The sequence below is a fragment of the Actinia tenebrosa genome, unplaced genomic scaffold (genome assembly GCF_029948245.1).
Source record: "Actinia tenebrosa isolate PJP-AT-01 unplaced genomic scaffold, QUT_ActTen_1.0 PGA_scaffold9__36_contigs__length_13948895, whole genome shotgun sequence".
NCBI lineage: Eukaryota > Metazoa > Cnidaria > Anthozoa > Actiniaria > Actiniidae > Actinia > Actinia tenebrosa.
In genome coordinates this window covers 11,774,237-11,789,201 of record NW_028292586.1, presented here as the reverse complement: position 1 = coordinate 11,789,201, position 14,965 = coordinate 11,774,237, and the positions used below count along the sequence as shown (strand labels likewise).

Sequence of the window (14,965 nt, the reverse complement as noted above, 5' to 3'; positions counted from 1 at the left end):
CAGTGCAGACCTGATTGCCCACATAAAGCATCGATTGTCTTCATTCTTCACGTTTACAATAGCCTTCTTCCTTTCTACCCACGTTGGTAGCGGTACGTAACTCCCCCCTCGTATGGGTACGTACCTGGCCATACTTATCTCTATTCCTTCAACCTCCTCTACTGTCCAACCCGATCCTTCTTTCGTGTAGTTAGACAGCGACTCCATTATTGCTTCTAAGGCTTCACTGAGTGACCTATCCAGATTCGTGGATTCTAATATCACTAACGACTTTGATCGCAACATTGCTGTCGTCATTACCTCGTCTTTTGACAAACTTACTTCTACCATTATGCTCGCTTTCAGGGCTCCTAATTCTTCTATACCTTTTCGGAGAGTCCTTTTAACCTTCCTTTCTGACTGACGCCAAAACTGTCTAACGTCAATCTCACCGTTACCGGGTATTGACACCGTGCTGAAGTTGCTTTGGGATTCCATCTATATAATAGGAAATATTTTATACCTAATACCAAGCACTTTTTAGGTCGTCGTAGTCGTACTCACAGTCCTGACAATGCCAAAACAATTTAACCTTAGTCTCAAACTTCTTACCACATCCACAATCATAACTGCTCATACACTTCGTCTTCATTTTCAAATGCTTTTTCAAATCCGCTTCTTTCTTAAAAGTTCTCTTACATTCTTCGCACTCCATATATAGACTAACATATTTAAGTGCGCTGTTGCCCTCAACCACACTTGGAGTGGGGGTCGTCCGTAGGTGGATTTTTGATACGGATCTTGCCCGTGTTGAGATTGCACTGGAACCCCCATTCCCTATACTACTACATGCGTTACGGGACGACCGCTCTCGTTATAAGCTTCGAGATATTTATTATACTCTCTGCTGAACTGATTACATGAGCTGTATTTATAATGTTTCTACGTTAGGTGTCAATCTCTAGTTAATATGATATGATCGTCTAATCATGATTGGCTAAAAGAATAAGTAAATTCCTAAGTGCGATATTGTAATGACGAGCATTACGAGTGAAAATCTAGGAGTTAAGAGTAGCTGAAACTAAAACTAAAACATGAATATTTCGTAAATTTATGGAAAAGATTACAAGGAATATTTCTATCATAAGACTCTAAAGAATAATCTTAAAATAACTGAGCAGAGGGGTAAAAACTGTGTGGGGCGTACCACAGGTACAAATGCTAATGGGTGGAGCTAGAAAGTTTACTTGTGAATACAATAAATACAATTATCTAAACTCGTGCGTGATGGTAGCCTTGCTGAAATATTATTCTCTACTTTCACTAGTCACGAATCAAAAAATTGTCCCAAATTTAAAGGTTTTTTAATTGAATTTATACTATACCTGCTTTTACCTGTACAATGCTGATTATCAGTTTATTCCAGATTTTTTTTGCGTGTACAGATCATCAAACGTTTTGGTCTTTCAGAAAATGTATGGACTTAGGGAATTTGGATTTCAAATTTACCTGAAACGTCTTCAAGCTGTTATCTTTTTATGTTTTTCACTTCTTCATTTTATTTTTGGATACCAAACAAGGTATTGTCAACATTGTCTGATCAGGCTTCATCAAAATAAGTGGGTTTTAACCCTCTGAATACCCCCCAAAGACGCAAAGTATTATGAGGATGTAAAAGTAGAGAATGTCAATATTTTTATATAACAAATGGATCATTATTTATCTTGTTTTCATAAGATAAGTAATGGTTATTAGAAAACTGATGTCTAGCTAAGTCTGTGAAAACATTAGTTTTCTCTCTCATAAAGCATACATGGCTATTTCGATAAGTTACCGACGGCAGCGAAAAACCAAATTTTGGCGTTCAGCTTGTAACTTCCTTGTTCTCAGAATATCGAAAACAGCAGTTAAATGAGTAAAATCTCCGAAATTTGGATTTTAATGAAATACATCCAAGGTAAATATCACTAAACTTGTCATTTTATTGGATTATCTGTTATAGTTATTGTTCGTTTTTCATTCAAAATTAACCAGCGATTCAAAGCGTAAAAATGTCGGCCATGCAAAACTTTGTCGAAGAATATTTCAAGAACAAAACTAGCCTCTGGGGTGGACGGTGGTGGGCTGTGTACATGTGACAAAATTCCTAAGTGGTAGAGTACTAAGGTCGAAAACAAAGACTCGTGCGAAGAAAACGATGTAGTGCATTCCCACTTGATTTTTTCGCTTCATTGTTTTCCTTATGGGGGATGTTATATTCATCTTGATGGAAAGAAAAAATTGAAGTTTTTTTGCCTGATTTTAATTTATTTTCACTATTCAGTTTCATCTAAATTGGGCTCCCTGTGCTATTGGGAGCTCCGCTTTTAGGCAGTGCCTACATTTATATTAGCGGTCTTCTTTTTAGAGTTTGATCATGAGATGATGCAATTCTTTAATTAGTTTCTAGAAGAAAGGGTGGAAGGGCGTTCAGATCCCTGGTGGTATGGTTGAGATAGAAGACCATCCCCATTTCGCATTTTGGATTCAATATGGACTTTGTGAATCCAGCTTGCTACGATCTTTAGAGTCACAGCCCGTAAGCATCAAACCTCGGCGGGTCATGCGGATCACCGATTTGGAAGAAATGAAATGTAGTCCATTTTTTGATTCATGGATGCAAGAATCGCAGAAACAAGATTTTTTGAGGGGCCTGAATATGCAATGTATCACTCACTCGCTCACTCGCTCACTCGCTATTTTCAAACGGTTATCAATTATTGTGACATAGGTGTATTTATCAAAGGTGATTCGTCCTTAATGTAACTGGCTTAAGGACGTTTTCGGCAAACGATCCAATCGTCAGATTTTCCCCTCTAAAATTCAATCTTATAAAATACCTTAATACCGATGAGTACGCGTGCATTGAATTCATGCATAGACAGGATGCGCGCGAACAATGCAATGGACGACCTTAAACCAGTTTTTTGCAAATAAAGTTCTTTCTCTGGTCACATGGTACTTCTTCCCATTGATTTTTTCCCCAGGCTCTCGCGGAAAGGCAGTTAGTCTTTTGCTGAGAGATTGGCGCCATGTTCAGGTAGCTTTGCGGTGGCCCGATCCAAGTTCTTGGGTCCAACAAAGTTGCATCTGGTTCGAAAACAAATACTGATATTTAATTTAATTTAATTTAATTTAATTTAACTGTATTAATTAATGATTATTTGCCGACGGCTATCATATTGGTGAATTTTTACCGAGCCTCCAGTCTTCAAGCATTATTATTATTACCGCAAACCGGTTGGCTCAGTTGGCTGGTCGGACTTGCGGACATGCGGGAGGTCGTGGTTCGAGTCCCGGCTGGACCAACACTCAGGGTCTTAAAATAACTGAGGAGAAAGTGCTGCCTTTGTAATTACATCTGCAAATGGTTAGGATTTCAAGTGGCTCGGATGACCACTTCATACTAACCATCTCTCATGCTTATAAATTGCACAAAAAGCAATCTGTCATTAACAACTCAATGTAAAGCGCCTTTGATTATATTCATATAGAAAAGGCGCTATATAAATTCATAAATCATCATCATCATCATCATCATCATCATCATCATCATCATCATCATTACTTAAAGAGGATTATTTCAAAGAAAATATACAAAATCGGTCTATTTATAAAATTTATATTTATTTCGTCTTTTGACCCATCCACAAACAAAACACGCAATAGAGGCATTTAGCTCGTGAGGGAAAAACGCAAGTCAACGTGTAATAGACAAATAGACACACACACACAAAACAATGAAGTAAGGGTCTACTAATGTGTATTAGCATAAACCTACTAGCATACTATCACGAATCCTGCAATCTGATTGGCTAACGTACTCACTATCTATCCTGTGATAGATAGTGAGTAGCAGGTGCATGGTCGAGCTTCGCTTAAATTTCTGCTTGTTTCCTAAAAATTCTTTAAAAAACGATTGTAGAAAAGAAAAAAACTAATGTATCAAGCAAATGAATTTAGGTTACGGAAGGTAGCTGTAGAGCTATATTAAACATTGAAAAATTATGGCATTTTTAACTCGAAAAAGAGGCCGTCAGATTTCACTGTAGCGGAGATTTTCAAGTGCAAACTTACCACTGGCGAACAACTGACTGCAAGATATAATCGACAACTTATTCACATGTGTTCAAGAAGAATTAACTCTGAGAAGAACTTCAAACAGTAAGAACAGACCGAACACTAAAAAAAGTGCAAATGGACTTACAAGAAGATGCTCAATAGGTAAATTATGAAACGACTGAAGAGGAGTGCCAATGGGCCTTTCACAACTTCAAGTCGCGTAAAAAATGAGCCAGCTCAACTAGGAACCGTGGACAGCTGTTTCGGCCTGTATTGGGCCTCTTCAGCACAGTGTATCTAGTGAGCTGGTAGAATCCAACGAACAGTAGTAGATGAGAGATGAAGAGGCTAAAGCGAATTGTAAACATGGTACGGCTTTGAATGATCTAGTGACAACGAAGTATTTGTAAAAGAAATCCTTTCAGTTTATCACTCATTCAATTAGAAAATTGATCCTAAGAACATATAAAAAGGTGAAAAATATATATTGAACGGTAATATTAGAGACAAAAACCTATAAATATTGTGCAAGTCAAGCTTAAATATACGTTAAGACTTCGAGTCGAGTTCGCAAAAATGAATAAAAACTGTAACGCCGTTGACCGTCGTTTATTTTTTTATATAAACTATAAGTTTAATTACCTTCAATGATGATGACCTCTTCACTTGTCACTGCTCGATCAAACACGAGAAGTTCACGCAGCCATCCCTTCATTACAGTATTAGAATCTCGCTTATAACCAACATCGAACACAGAACGAGTGGGCGTAGGAAAATCCAACTCTGAGGTAGTTAGTGGTGTAGCCTGAGAGACCTTTCCATCTACATAGAGTGTAGCCTGTTTGGTATCTCTGTTCCACACTGCAACGATGTGTGTCCATTTATTCAAAACGAATTGCCTTTGGAGATAGTAGAGGAAGACACATTAAGATAAAGCAAAGAAATAGGGACAATTTAGCAAAACGATGAGTGCTGGTGATGGACTATGATCTGTGATTATGACAATGATGTTATTTATTTGATGATGACTGATGTCAATGATGATGAGGGTGATGAAAAGATGGTGATGATAATGATGGTAGTGGTGATGATAACGATGGTAGTGGTAATGATAACGGTGTTAGTGGTGATGATAATGATTGTGATGGTGATGATGATGATGGTGCAATATTTTAGCTCTTCGACACCAGATTGAGGATAACACTCGCTAGGACTTGGAGAAGCTTTGTTTAGGTTCTCATATATACATACTACAACACGAGGCTTGTCAAATAAGATAAATCACAGATAATCTACTTTTAAATCTCCTTCCCTTTAACATTCACACTAACTCACTCACAACAAGATCACCTAGCAAGCTTGCTGTTCAGTTCGACGTCCCTTCCTTGTCATGTTTGCTTAATCACAAGTTCAAAGACGAAACGGAGGCTTGATCTGTCGCTGGAGATGTAGCAGGGTGTGGAGCTCCTGTAATTAAAGTTTCTGACTTGACAGCTTCCGTAGCAGCTGGTACTGGATCAGGTTTCTTTTTAGGGACACTGCTACTAACTTTTGAGTTTGGTGAGAGATACGGGTCAGGAAATGTTGCAAGGGGTACAGTAAGGACGTCCTCGGCTAGGCAAGCTGTACTCTCGACCACCTCTGAGTTTTCAGCAGGAAGCAGGTAATCCACATGGGCATGACACATCCGATCTCCACTCTTAACTTGGTATGTTAGGAGCCCTATTTTAAGGATCACAGTCCCATGGTTACACTTCTCTTTACCTGTAAAATTTCGAACCAGTACATCATGTGGTAAAAAGTCTCGAGTCGTGCTCCGCCCTTGGTCATGCTGAATATTCTCTTTACTTTGTCTCTCTTCGATATAATATGCTTTTCCAAGTTGGGATGCGGAAGGTATAGTTGAGTCCTTGTATTGCGTTCGAAGAAAAGCTATGCTGGAGGCTGGCCAGTAACTGTCTAAGGAGTATTCCCAATAAAGAAATAGGAAATTGGACAGGCGTTGTGATGTTTTACCATTGTCGAAATGACTGGACTTAACGACTTGCTTGATCAATTTTCAACTTTGTCAGGCCATCCGAGTTTGATGAACACCTTAGTAAGAACAGGAACCTTTCGAGTGGTAACTGAGTTGTCTATGGCAGTCACCAGAAGTTCATAAGTGAAGTGGAAGAGTTCGCTCTCTTCAGGAGTGTCAACTTATCGACAGATAGTGCATCAGCATGCACTGTCGTGTGCATCAGTTTTGCGGAACTTCAGAGCATACTGGAATGATGCTAAGATCAAGGCCCATCTCTGTTATTGAGTAGCAGATAGCGTGGGTATGGCAATTTTTGGCCCAAGTATAGTGAGTACGCAATAAGGTGGCATCGTAGTGCGTCAATACTTTTTGGCATTATCAAAGACTTTTTGACACCATAGTATTGAATCATGGCAATTCAAGGAAAGCCCTCAGTTCTGGGTTGGGGCATCTACAATAGCTCTCTTCTTTTCAGGAGTTGGATGGACCCAGGAAGTGCACTTGGTCTTGCATGAACTAGCATTTTCCCTCCTTTAGCTGTACTATATATACTTCTCCAATCACCGCAAAACAGCTTCCAGGTTTTTTTTTTCCAAGTTCTATGACTGGCCTAGACCTGTTACTAGAATTCGTTAATGTAACAAGGCAGTCCATCAATTCATTGTATGATTTGTTTTATTATGTACTGATAACTAGGGCTCTAGCAACTCCACATGGTAGTCGGCTATACTTATAAAGTACCTTCTGGGTGTTCACTACAAGGTACTGCTTAGATTCGGGATAAATGGCCAACTGTTGGTACGCATGCTTTACGTCTAGCTTTGTAAACTGTTTCCAGTCCCTTGTAATTTCTCCTTTTTTCCCCCCTTTTTTCTTTGACGCCATGGATACTTAACTAATCCACTATGGAGGGCAATTAACTAGAAAGCATAAGCTACTTTAATCGCCCTACCCTTTTGTTACCTAAAATAACATAATTTCCTTTATTTGTATTACAATATGTATTCGTATATTATATCCTGTAAATATACAAATGTATATAAAAAAAAGTGAAAATAAACAAGTTGAAGTTGAAGTTGAAAAGCAGACAGTACTAAGCAGGTCCTGAATGGGTCAATATCCATAGTTTTAATGATGGTGACCTTGTAATCTCCACAAATAGAAATAGATCCATCAGACTTTGCAACAACAACAATGGTTGCTGCCCATTCACTACGCTTAGAAATTATCCCCTCCCGTTCTAAATAAAACGGTCTAGTTCTGCCTCAACTGCTCCCTAAAGTGCATAACGGATCGGACTGGTAGGAACCTGTGAAACTTTGGATTGTCATCTGGTTTTACCTTGATTCCGGCTTCAAACTTCTTGATGCTGCATAGACCAGGACCAAATACCAAATTGTACTTTCTCGCGAGCTCCTCCACAACAGTTGAGATCTTGAAAAGTTCCTTTTAGTTTAAACGAAAGGTGCTTAACCAATTCCATCCTAAAACTGGTGGTCGGTCCCTTCACACAAGCAACTACTAAGGGAAGTCGGGCATGTTGTATTTGGTAGTTAACATCTACGCTGATTTCCTCCGCCAAAGGCATAATTACTCCAGAATATGTCTTGAGCATTCATTTTAAGGGTATTAGCTTCAAATGCCTAACACAATCCAAATACACGTTTTTATCTGAATTATGAATACCGCTGATCTTGTGTCAACTTCCATGACTAATTCTTTCCCCCCTACTGCAAAGAGCTCTAGCATCCTTTTTGCTTACCCTGAATTGACATAAAGAACTGTCCTCGTCCACGTGTTCGTCCTTTGGTTGTTTTGCCCTTTTTAAAAGCATTACTCTTGTATTTCTTAAATTTGCGACAATTTCCAGGCAAATGATATTTGCTCCCAAACTGTTAGCTTTCTTCTTTCTTCTTCTTTGGTTGTAGCTTCGGCTTTTGCTTGAATGGTTGAAGCTTGTTCCCAGCTACTAGCGAAGCGATTGCGTAGTGCCTCGTCGATGTCGGTCTACGTACGATTCGAAGCTTTCTTTCGCTCGATCCAACTAGTAAGCTTCCCTATGACACTCTGATCTACGTTGAGTTTGTTACTTGTCGCCAGATGCTACGTAACACTCGCTAATGAGTGTCCACAGAGACAAGCTTCTCTCACACAAACTGCAACGGGGACCCATAAGGGGTATGGTGTCTTATCGTTACAAAATTCACAAATTATACTCGAGTTAATTTTTTGCTTACCCAGCTTCAACGCCGTTTACGGTTCGAAAGAGCAAGGAATATTGATCTGATTTCTTTCTACCCTCAAAAAAAATTTTACCACCAGTTTGGATGCCCAAAACAATTATATATGGGTTCAACCAGTAAGAGTAAAAATAGTAGTCGAAACTATTGCTGGGAAGACTCTGCATCTTCATCCATACTGAAATACTGAAGGTCATTGTGCTGATGTCCCAGGCAGGTGTAGTAGCGTATGAGCCTCCAGTGCCTTCAAAGTGCAAGGCAGCAGAGATGTTGTTCTCGTCCTTTTCGGCAGCAAGATTTCCGAGTAAACTGTTAAAGATCAAAGAAAAATTATTTAGATTCGGTGAGTGGATTCTGTTGTAATTATATCCTTGTAATGAATAATCCTGTTTAAATTATGGTGTTATTCATTCATGATACCAGCTACCTGAAAAAACGACGAAAGTTTTAGTGACGTCTAAAATCGAATCTAACTTACGTCACGTCCTGGTCAGATCCATCTAATTTCCAGCGTTTAAAAGGTTTCAATGTGTCTTGGATAAGTAGATCTATTTTAAAGAGAAGAAGAAGAAGAAAACAGAATTAATAAAAGCCTATAAAAACACCGTAACGCTACACATACAAAAAATAGAATTTCATGATCTATCAATAGATCTATTTTAAAGAGAAGAAGAAGAAGAAGAAGAAGAAGAAGAAGAAGAAGAAGAAAAAGCAGAAGAAGAAAATAGAATTTAAAAAAAAAAAAATACAAAAAATACAAAAAATATAAAAAATACAAAAAATACAAAAAATAGAATTTCTTGATTTTTTTAACTGTCACTTTAGCTTTTAAATGACAGGGGAACGCAATAGCAGAATGATAACGAATCGTTCTCACCTCTCTTTGACAACTGCTCCTCAAGATACAACTTATCAACAAATTTGTTTTCATCCTCGCTCTCGATGGTGGCAAGAGTTCCTCCATTAGTAGAGCACACGTTATTGGCCTCTGTATAGTTTTTCTTTTGGACAAAAAGTTTGAACGCAGATGAACCCAACTGGTACCAGCTGTCAGGCAACGCTGTTGACGTTAGCAAAATATTACAACAATCCACATTTGAAAAGATTCAATTAAAGTTTCGGAAAGTACTTTGAATATATGCTAGGAATTTTGCCGTAGGGAGTTTACCCCTGAAACAATAAAATTTAACAAACAACACATTCTGCGAAATGATGTTTCCCACACTTTCAAGGAAATCCTTGGCAGGATCAAGAAGAGACGCATTCGAAGTCTCCCATGTCCAATATAAGGATTTATTCCAATCAAGTCCTTCAATTCTTTCCCATATATTAAACAAAATTAAATGTTTTATTTTTCACCTTTTCTAATTTTTCCTTCGCACGACGCAGACGACGAACAAAAGCCTGTATTCTGAAATCCACCAACAAAAAAAGATATTTCACCGAGAGTGATCGGAACAGATGCAATATGTACAATATGTCCCATTTTCTAAAACGCAGTTGTACTATCAAATATTTCTAATCTAAATCTTTTTAGCTCCTTTCTAATTTCGTTATTTACATAAAGTGAAATGACCTATGGTTGATTGAATTTTTTTTCCACCCCCTCTTGGAGTATCATGTATCCGTTACTGATGTGTCCATGTTTACTCACCAATAACTCGTTGTATTCACTTCCTTTGTTCCATACAAGACAATCTGGATTTTCCAAAGAACTTTTCGTACCTTTAATCATCTCACAAACGTTTGTTCCATTTTCACTTTGGTAAAAGTTGATGGAGAAACAGTTCAATTCTGCAACGCATTTTTTTTGACAGTCAAGGTGATTGACTACCAGCAGTGTTTTGTAAATAAAGCATCGCAACTTCGTATTCAGTTGGCGAGAAAAACGGAAATTTAAGCATTTCTGAGCGTCAGCAAAAAAGAAATGAAACCCAAAGGAGAATAAAAAAATGAGTGTCACAAGACGAATCATCCTGAAACTGAGAGAAACAAAACAACATCAGTTTTTACCCGAGTTTGGACCACCTGTGTTTTCTAATTAAGGTTTTATCAAAGTATTCGAGTTTGGACTGCATCTGTCGCTGTTGGGCTTATCAAGAAGTCAATAGATTTTCCATATCAATTGCAATGTAATAATAATATTTTTGTTTATTGAAAGTCTTGATATTTTTCTTTTAAACAAAGGTGTGAGATCTATCAAATTCTTTTGAACTTTCAATCTCGTCCTTTTCGAGCCATGTGGCGAGGTTGAATACAAGCAGCGCCATTAGGCCAAGCTTCAGCATAGTTCGTTTTAGCTCTTTAGAATTGATTTTCAGTCATTCTTTCTTATATATATAAACTTTAATCTGTTGTTAATTCCATATGGCCGGCTTGCAATTTAAGCCCGATGAGATTTTTTAAAACTTCACTGGCAAATTAGAAATAGTTTTTAGCATGAATAATATACGGTCATAGGGGAAAAAATCTCATCGAATTTTGCGGAACTGCTGCTTGAGAAGTATCGATGAGACAGATTTTTGATTACGTCCCAATAGCCTCAACAAGAGACAAGAATTTAAATCTAAACGAAGAATTCAGTTTTCATTCTAGTGTTTTTTTAAATATTACAATAGATTGTTGCAACCTTCCTTGTTATTCCATTCCCTATAGTGGTTGCACCTCTCATTTTTGTTTCTTTATATTTCATTATCGTCTGAATTTACTGGTTACATCATCCTTTAGTTCTTATGCCCTTTATACACTTCTTTCAATAAAGTTAGTCACCTGAAAAGCTATAAAGCTGAGGCCTACAAGGATTATGGGTAGATTCATTTTACACGTTCAACCGCTTGGTAACTGTTCATGGCCTTACGAATCTTTTACCGGTTACAGTCTCACCTCTTCTGAGCATCAATGAGCTGCAGTTTGTATTAAAAAAGCTTTATATATATATGCTTTTTTGATATGAAAAGTTTCCCATGATGCTCAGAGATCTCATCTTTCTAGGTTTTTGGTGATTAACTTTATTGAAGTAAGTTATGCTAGCTGTTTGGCTATTAATTCTTTACTTTTTTACTTTTTATCCTGTATATATCTTTACTTATTTTTTCTGAAGAAGGCCGAATGGCCGAAACGTTAAATAAAATTTTTTGGAACAGTTAGAATTTGCCTGTTTTCTCTTTTTACTTTTATATACTAGCATATATATATATATGGATATATAGAATAATGAATAGAATTAATGCATATATATGTATATGTATATATATATATATATATATATATATATACACTTGATTGCAGAAAGATTGTATTATACATTTATACAAATATCTAATTTATTCAGTATATTTAATGATATGCAAAACAGAAAACTCGCTTTATTTATTATTTGTCTCATTCAATGATTGTCAAAATAGTTTATTCTTGTGTTTTATATCCTACAGATTATAAATCAATTGGTTTTGAGGGTTAAAAAAGTAAAATTGCAATATGCATCTCATTAGGTATTTGTATAAATGTATAAATGTATACTACAACGTTTCTGCAATCAAGTGTATATATATATATATATATCAAAAGCATAAATTATGGGATATTTATGGGATTCGAGTTGTCTATCACTAGGCCTTTCCAAAAAAAAAAAAATATCACGAAAGATATCCCGCCGTGTCTGATATACTTCCGATATACTTGTATGTATATTTGAAACGGCCGTAATTGTATGATTTTAAAATCTAACTTTAACTTTACTCTATATATATATGTGTTAAAAATAGGAAAATCATATCATCGCTAAGAAATCTCCCAGTCATTGAACGCACATTGTAAGATCTAAAATTTGGAGCTTCTAATGCTTGCTGATCTTTAATATTGAATTGTAATCCTTCTTACTTGAATATTTTGGTAGAACACTCGTAACTAGAGGGGTTGCAATTGGCTTTCACTTAATGCTTAACACTGCAAAACATTCAGCATACCGAGATGAATATCAAAATACATTTATTATAATCCCATTTTAGAAAATACCATTTCGACATTTCTCTGCCTAGATCTAGATTCAAGAATAAAACCCACATACAGTTGCATTTGAGGTTTCTTAGGAATCAAAATTTTTGATCACCGAAATAAAAAGGAACTTCGACCTGTAGCTATAGTATAATCTTCTGTAGTAATTTCATGAAATATTCATAGTGTTGGAACTACTTTGATATTTGCATCACTAGTGCAGTGCAATAAATATATAAAAAACATTCCATTCGATTCGCAAGTATTATAGAACCAATATTTGCACTTATAAATTTAAGTGAGCGATTTCACTGAAGTTGAAGGTACTAGGGTTTCGTGTCTTAATCTCGTAAAATAGTTTTCTTATTAACTTACCTCGCTTTTTCTTTCAGTGAATACTTTGCAGTCGTTCTCGATAAGACGCGCAGGTTATAGTGCAGTATAGATTTTTACTAACTCCAACCAAAGTGCCGTTACTATGGCACTCCATGCATCACTTTCACGTCAGAATCTCATTAGCATAAAGATATAGAATCTAAGGCCCCGTCTAACGTATCCGCAAATTTTTGTATCCTCAATTTTTTTTTTTTTTTTTTTGCGGATACGAAAATGTTCGCGTCCACACGTTGCGTATTCGAATCGTTTTCGAATCGTTTTCGCTGTCCACACGTATCCGGAAATTTCTTGATCCGCCCTGATACACGCTAGTGCCTAGTCCCTTTGACAGATAGCTTTTCTTATTGAGCATGCGCAAAATCGTGTTTGCGTCAGCGTATTCGAAAATTTGCGGATACGACCGTCTACACGTATCCGTATTCGGAGCGTATTCGAAAATTTCCACTCTGGAGACCGTTTTCGAAAGTTTGCGGATACGGATACATAGATTTGCGGACACGTGTGGACGAAACCCGTATCCGCAAAAAAAAAAAAAAAAAAATTTGCGGACACAAAAATTTGCGGATACATGTGGACGGGGCCTAAGTATTCAAAGCAATTGGTTTTTCATATGAAAGAATATGGGTTTTTTTTAAAGTGTGCACTTTTGAAAAAGATAAAAAAGTCCCTTGAGTTATAGGATTTTAATAACACTTTTTATTATACAGCTTCTCATTAATCCATATAGGTAACTGTCCAATTATTTTCTTAATTGGACAGGTCTTGTTGATATGGGATTAAATAGGCATCTATATTATTAAGAGCGACTGTCCAGAAATATCGAGCACGGGGCGGCCACAGTCAAAAAATAAAAGTCCTTCATTTTTGGTCTGTAGACACTATTAGATGAGTTTATGAACGTACTGGGGTCGGTTTTTCGATCTAAGTAAAAAATCCGGATTTTTTTGAAAAAAAAACGATTTCACCCCGTGTCGGTCTAAAAATTGCTCAAGAAACGGCTGCGAATAACGCTTTCAAAAACATTCTCGCTCCAAGTGAAAACCCAAGTTACAATCAAATTTGCAACTGAATTCAAGAAAAGGGGTGTTGAACAATTGTTCCAGGTGATTTTAGACGTTTTAAACTAAACTTTAGATAGAAAAAATTGCATTCTTCCAGCACAGTTATTCACAGTCTCGATTTTACCTCACATTTATAAAAGCGATTTTTTGCATATGGCCATTCTCCAATTTTTACAAAACTCAAGCTGTACAATGTTCAAATGATAGAATAACACGAACTACAAAAATTAGTTTGGGTTTTTTCACAGGCCTTATGAAAACGTTATGCGAAGTTGGAAAAAATTGCCATGTAAATATGCAAATTAGCAGTTTGTTTACATCTCCACACCACAGATCACGGCCGCGAAAAAAGTCATCTAAAATAGTTTTAACAGCTTATTAATCCACACATTAGCCTATCTAAGGACTATCTAAGCATGATTGGCCTCTGTTATTATTTTAAACGATTATTTGTTGAAGTTAAGCCTACACTTTCGGTGTTGAAGACACTCAGCTTGCTTGCCTCGGTGACATTCCATCGGTGCGTAGTAAACTTAGTAATCATAAATGACTGTTAACATGCTCTATAAACGTTACTGTTCCTCACTAGTAGTATCCAGCTTATCACATAGTATTTTCACATACTGAGTATGCTTGAAAGTTTGCATTACTTTGTAAATAAGCAGGGATCAAACCTGTCAAAGCGGATTATGTGAGCTGATGGCGTGACAAACGACAGTTTGTGCGGAGCCGGACGTGACGTCGTTTGGTACAGTACGTTTTTTATTGCCTGAACATCTTGTGATTTTGCATAAACTAAAGAGAATCACTCGTTATCAAGACTCTCTATGAGCTTTCAATGATATTGTTCTTTACGACAAAAAGACCCCGATTTGAATAAGGCTGCGTTCATATTGTATGGCAGAAGGGGCGGGGGCAGATGAAATCTTTAAATGACAAAACAATTCTTAAGACCACCCAAAAGTCCCCCATTTCTTTGAAAAAAGGTTTTCAACCCACCCACCCCCCCTTTTTATTGGTAAAACGTTTTCCGATCCCCCCTAAATTTCATCTGCCCCCCCCCCCCTTTCACCACCACTCTCTGCCATACATTATGAACGCATCCTAATGTTCAGACATCAAAGAACTAGTTTATATAACAAGTTAACTGGAATCATCGAACCACATCCCACATC

General features: G+C 37.0%; 2 protein-coding genes and 1 long non-coding RNA gene across 5 annotated transcripts in view; 1 reads left to right on the top strand and 2 right to left on the bottom strand.

Annotated features, from left to right (window-relative positions):
• LOC116308947 (uncharacterized) overlaps positions 1-14,965 on the top strand; it is a 60,319-nt gene that overhangs the window by 17,940 nt on the left and 27,414 nt on the right. The window lies entirely within an intron of this gene.
• Positions 1-14,965, bottom strand: part of LOC116293686 (uncharacterized) — a 62,836-nt gene that overhangs the window by 25,014 nt on the left and 22,857 nt on the right. The gene's annotated exons all lie outside the window — the stretch shown is intronic.
• On the bottom strand, positions 1,961-10,075 carry LOC148904849 (uncharacterized). Its single transcript, XM_089024946.1, has 6 exons — positions 10,066-10,075; positions 9,218-9,400; positions 8,819-8,888; positions 8,338-8,649; positions 4,723-4,979; positions 1,961-3,108 (listed from the first exon to the last, which is right to left on the bottom strand). The coding sequence occupies exons 1-6, from the start codon at positions 10,073-10,075 to the stop codon at positions 2,933-2,935; spliced, it is 1,008 nt and encodes a 335-aa protein (XP_088881072.1). The 3' UTR covers positions 1,961-2,932.